The sequence below is a fragment of the Phanerochaete carnosa genome (genome assembly GCF_000300595.1).
Source record: "Phanerochaete carnosa HHB-10118-sp unplaced genomic scaffold PHACAscaffold_13, whole genome shotgun sequence".
NCBI classification, from domain to species: domain Eukaryota; kingdom Fungi; phylum Basidiomycota; class Agaricomycetes; order Polyporales; family Phanerochaetaceae; genus Phanerochaete; species Phanerochaete carnosa.
Window position 1 is genome coordinate 696,952 of NW_006767640.1, and position 5,164 is coordinate 702,115.

The 5,164-nt window shown below is 53.8% G+C and overlaps 4 protein-coding genes across 4 annotated transcripts in view; 2 read left to right on the forward strand and 2 right to left on the reverse strand.

The window, feature by feature from the left end:
- The window catches only part of PHACADRAFT_154191 (uncharacterized protein), a 2,970-nt gene extending 2,369 nt beyond the window's left edge, over nt 1-601 (forward strand). Inside the window, exon 3 of the mRNA XM_007401681.1 lies at nt 28-601. Within this exon, the coding sequence (XP_007401743.1) occupies nt 28-135 (108 nt within the window). The 3' untranslated portion in view covers nt 136-601. The remainder of the gene's footprint in view (nt 1-27) is intronic.
- On the reverse strand, nt 600-1,139 carry PHACADRAFT_167040 (uncharacterized protein; the record flags this gene model as incomplete). The annotated part of the gene is made up of 1 exon (XM_007401682.1): nt 600-1,139. The coding sequence occupies one exon, from the start codon at nt 1,137-1,139 to the stop codon at nt 600-602; it is 540 nt and encodes a 179-aa protein (XP_007401744.1).
- A 122-nt stretch (nt 1,140-1,261) lies between these two features.
- Nucleotides 1,262-3,012, reverse strand: PHACADRAFT_265255 (uncharacterized protein). Its single transcript, XM_007401683.1, has one exon. It carries the CDS (start codon nt 2,182-2,184, stop codon nt 1,375-1,377), a length of 810 nt encoding a protein of 269 aa, XP_007401745.1. The 5' UTR covers nt 2,185-3,012; the 3' UTR covers nt 1,262-1,374.
- A 754-nt stretch (nt 3,013-3,766) lies between these two features.
- PHACADRAFT_154194 (uncharacterized protein) lies at nt 3,767-4,920 on the forward strand (the record flags this gene model as incomplete). The annotated part of the gene is made up of 4 exons (XM_007401684.1): nt 3,767-3,796; nt 3,866-4,009; nt 4,066-4,292; nt 4,344-4,920. The coding sequence occupies 4 exons, from the start codon at nt 3,767-3,769 to the stop codon at nt 4,918-4,920; spliced, it is 978 nt and encodes a 325-aa protein (XP_007401746.1).
- Between the last annotated feature and the right edge of the window lie 244 nt (nt 4,921-5,164).

A 5,164-nucleotide genomic window follows, 5' to 3' on the forward strand; every position in this document is an offset into this window, starting at 1 on the left:
GACAGACGATATCAAGAAGACGCCGAGGTTCAGCGCAGACTCAGGCAACTCGACGCGACGCGCAGGGAACGAGAGCGCGCAGAGGCTGAGCGTGCCCGGCAGCAGCAGCGTGGAGGATGGTGCGTTGTGATGTGACCGAAGTAACAGCCGTGGCCCCACTTTGGGGAAACTGTATGCCTGCGCAATTACAGACCGTACAATCCATCACGTACTCTAGCATGGCCAAATGTGTAAATACGAGAATAATATCAGCTAGATTCTCCTACATCCCATGGGGCATTTCGGGAACGCATTCGAAGCGAAATAACAAACTGGGACTCTACTGAAACGTCACAAGATTTAGCACCCCCGGGTAACGAGCAAATTGGTCCTCAAAGCGCTTCCGCTGGGAGTCTGATGCCTCCAGAAAGACGAGTCTCTCTACTCCACTATTGTGCACCATGCGCACCCACCAGTCATCGCGCGCAGAGAGGAAGGTGACAGGAAAGTCAGAGAATGTCAGCTTTCGCAAGGAGCGCGAGCCAGTAATGGCATCCTTCACGTCTTTGGCGACGCTTGCGTACTGCAGGAAGTGGATCGATTCCTGTGCTATGAATGCATTAGAAGAGGTCAAGGAATGCGCGGACGTGACTCACGAGAGTCGTCGACTGCTGTACGAATGGAGCGATCATAGACGAGCCCAGATGCCCTATGTACAGCGATTCTGGATCAAGGATACTGAGAATTTCGGAGAGATTCTCGGTCCCCGAGGGCGTAGGGTCGAACGGTGGGAAAACGCACACGGCCTTGACATTCGGTGCACACCTGGCGACGGAGAGCAGTTCCCTGCTGTATCTTCCACTTATGCGCATGTATGTAATCCTCTCGGCAACGTGCTGGTTGTTCTTTAGGTAAGGTGCGACCTTCGCTGCATGCCGCCGGGAGACCAGTAGAAGGCTACTGTACAACATAGGCGTGCCTATGCGCGCCCATTGCTTGCACACGAGCAGGATATCGCACGCAGGTGGGATATTGAGAGATATTCGCCTGTATCCCACATTCTGTGCACGGGTTTCGTCGAAGAAGTCCGCTGGTGAAAGCAGCAGACACATTTCGAGGATCAAGACGAGCAGTTCCTCTGGGAACTCTTGAATATGCATTGTGTGGTATCTGTGGTACATAATTAAGGAGTGGTAATCGAGCGGGACGGCCAACAACTTATAACGTACAATTCAAGGACAAGGAGCAGCTTAGCACTTGGGCAGCAGCATGAAGTTTGTGGTTAAGGACTAGGCGCCGACTCGTGCAAGGTCCGAGCACAGCCACGCCACAAAGTTACGATGGACGACGTTTCAGTTTGATCGCTGTACTATGTAAAGTAGTAGATGATGGGCTCTAGGGTACAGGGAAGCACGGTAGCATCGTCTTCAGGACCTTCCTCCTCAGCGTCCTTTTCGACCTTGGCACCTCTACTCTGCAAGCATACTCTCTGACCTCCCTGACATCGACTATCCTGCCTTCCGACAGCTCCCTAGGCCCCAGTGCGATATCCCTCTCCATATCCGAGCTATCATCCTCCTGCATATTCCGCCCGGACGGGTTCGGGCCTGTCTCGACGTTTGGGCCATGAAATGGGATGAACCACTCGGACGTGTCCTCCGCGCCCTCGATCGAGAAGAAACCGGTGCCAGCGCTGCTGACCGTAACACCAGACGCCTGCGACGTCGCGTCCCACTCGGTGTTCCGCGACGGCAGCTTCTGCATCCACGAGTCGATGACGTCCTCGCGTGTGACAGCGCGCTTTATGGTGACGGAGCTGCGGCACACCGCGCAGTCTGGGTCGGAGCGCCAGCTGTCGTCGCTTGTCTCGGTTCCAGACCGAAGACGTGTGCTTTTGCTAGTGTTGCGGTCGTGACTCGAGGATGCGTGACTCGAAGGAAGAAGGGCTTCTGTGGAGTCATCTACCACCCACGACTGCCATCTGTCGCAGGTGTGTCTGGGCGATGCGAATGGAGGCGCGAAGTAGGACTGGCTGTCAGATGGAGGGATTGGCGTGTAGTTCATTAAGAAGGAGCTCGAGCTAGCCATCGAGGTTCGACTGCTCGGCCATTCCGAAATCGACGGAGTGTTGGTAGAGAGCGAGTCCGGGTCACGACGGAGAGTCGGCTGGAGCTCTGGAGGAGGTAGCCGGATGAACGTTGGCATCTTGCATACAGGAGAAGATTTTGGATGTGTGTGTATACCGCAAGGGCTCTCAGACGGAGAGATATAGCCCAGGAGGTGGCCAGCATGTCGAAGGTGACAATGGTGGGCAATAGCAACGAGACAACCCGCTGCGTAAAATGCACTTCAATTGGAGGTCAGTGAACGGCGCCAGAATCGATGGGGAGACCTAGTTACCTCTGAATCATAATGACAATTGCTGCTCTGGCACAATAAACTGCAGTCATCGATAGAGCGATTATGAGGACGCTAAAGGGGAGGCACGTGACGTGCAACGCAATTGTGTTGCGCCTAGCCGTAAGATACCACGTACACCGCATTCGCGTTCGAAATTAGCTTCCTGAGAGTTGCACTTAGCGAACCTACCATGGGAAATGGTTTGAGAGCGGACATACACAATGGCGATCACATTCGGAGGCGCAGTTCAGCTTCGGGGACCCACGTAGAAGGCACATCAGATAGCGTGAAGGGTGAGCAGATTGGCTAGTTCGGAAAGAGCATCTAAGAGCCATGGCAGGGGTTACGCTGAGGACGATAAAGTGGACGATACTGGATAAGAGAGCCGCATCCATTTCTGTCATATAGCAACCACAGTCAGACATAAAACGGCATGCACAAACACGACATACCTCAGCCTAGTGGAGTCATTATTACACCGCCTTCGTACCGACTATGCCTGATATCGTGAGATTCCGCACTGTTGTCATTCAAGAGCCTCTGCGTTCCGTGGTTCCTCCATCCCGGGAGTGTACAAGTTGTGCATCATCCAGACAGCGCTGGCCGAATATTGTGTAGTCTAAATAACAAACATCAAACTAAACATCAAAAATGCAAGATGTAGCTGAGACTAAGAGCCACATACCAGGGGAAATTTGAAGCTTCGAAGGCGAGATACCAGCCTCGTTGCCATGACGACGGGACTCTGGTACATGTAGCATCACATTCGGTGCTGACAATTACAACAATAAGGCGTCGCGGATATCTTCAGCTTATCTCAGCGACCGAAGCAGCCTAGACCTACCATTGACGAGGCGAAGCAAGCCAGGGCCTAGCATCCATCGACCGACTCCCAGCGCATCCGCCCTCAGCGGAATGCTTCAATATCCAGGCGGTGGCTGCTAAAGCGAGTCTCTGGCTCTAGCTTGGCCTCGTATTTGTCCCCTGGCTGCCAGACGTCGACATTGGAAAAGTTTTTCTGCTCATGCTGACTTGGTGGAGGAAAAGTTGTGCCCGGGGAGGTCTCGGAGCGGAGGCGGCGATGCCGAGCTGATCCGAGAGGACCTTGTGGCGTTGCCGACAGCCCCGACCTTATGGCGTCTGTCTGTTTGTCCTCAGCTACTTCATCGCTTTCACGCTTCTGGGTGAACTCTGGCCTTCCACGAGAGTATCACATCAGCACTGGCTGTTGGATGAGTGACTATTGAAGCGAGATATAGCTGCTACAAGTCTTGCTATATGCCGTAAGTATGACGAATTCTTGTCCCACGTCTGTGCGAACATGTGTGTCAGCCATGAATGCGCGATAATGCAACGTCTTGAGGCTTAGCGTCGAACCACATATCCCATGTCGGGGACACGCGTTTCTGTAGTTTTGGTGCGTGCTGGTGTTTTGCATTTTCATACTACCAACAGTTGCTGATATGACTCCGACAACCCGTCACAGGGTGCGGGCAGCTTCGGCACTCCGGAGAGCGGCGCTCGTTTGAACGATCCTGCGATTGTGCAGCGGTTCATTGATCTGTGCGTCGTTCACGGACAGTGCGGAATTGATGCGTCTCGTATATACGGCAATGGGACGTCTGAGAAGGTCAGCTGCGGTGCCCCTTAAACTATCATGCGCCCACTTACACTACTTTCTGCAAGCTGCTTGGCACTCTTGACCTACGAGATTTTATGCGAATTGACACCAAGAACTTCCCCTCTAATCCTGGTGACCACGCCCCCGACGGGCTGAAGCAGGCTCTCCAAGAATCTCGCGAAGCTCTCGGACCTCACAATATCCGAGTGTTCTATCTGCATGCGCCAGATAAGGCAGTCCCTTTCGAGCAAACTCTCGCCGCTGTAGACGAGTTACATAAATCTGGTTACTTGTGCGTCAGTGTACCCTCGCTGTCGTACGTCCGAGACTGACGGGCCCATAGTGAGGAATGGGGAGTCTGCAACTTCTCGGTGTCTGAGATGCAGGAGATCCTGGTCATCTGCAAGGAACACGGATACATCCAGCCTACCGTGTTTCAAGGCGCCTACAATCTCATCGACCGTGCCTTCGAGACCGCTATCATCCCCCTGTTGCGCCAGCACCGCATACGCCTTGCGGCGCACTCTCCCCTCGCAGGCGGATATCTCACGGGCAAGATGCTTCCAAGAAGCCAGCAATCTTCACCTTCAGAGATTCTGAGTCACTTCGACCCATCTTGGGGGCCGTCGTCATATTACACGAAACGCTACCTCCCCATGGCGCCTGCGCTTGCCGAATTGCAAGCCTTCGTGGCTGAGCGCGGGTTGACGCTGCGTGAGGTTGCGTACCGCTGGCTTCAGTATCACAGCGCAATGGCACCGGAGGACCACGGATTGGTCGTCGGCGCGAGTAGCCTTGAACAGCTCGAGAGTACAATTCTAGACTGCAAGAAAGGCCCGCTGCCTGACACTGTCGTGCGGGCGTGCAACGAGACCTGGGAGAAAGTCAAGGAATTCTCCAAGGATTCATGGGAGCCTTGACAGTCGAGTCCATCTTCCCTGTGGTAGAATTGGGATTTTGTGTTCCGATCAGTGTTTATTAACGTTTATTGGTTTGGTTCAGCTTGGAACGACCACAGCCTGCGAGAGCCGTGGACAGGGCCTGGGTCATACCCGCACGGCAAGCCATGACTTGGAGCGGGTAACGTAGCATACGTTATTTATGATTAATTTGGCTTTAGCATGTATACTGTACTGTTTCGACCTGATCAGCGGGCGCGCATTG

Excerpts from the sequence above, each read along its gene's own strand:
- PHACADRAFT_265255 (XM_007401683.1), bottom strand. The coding sequence starts at position 2,184 with ATGCCAACGTTCATCCGGCTACCTCCTCCAGAGCTCCAGCCGACTCTC.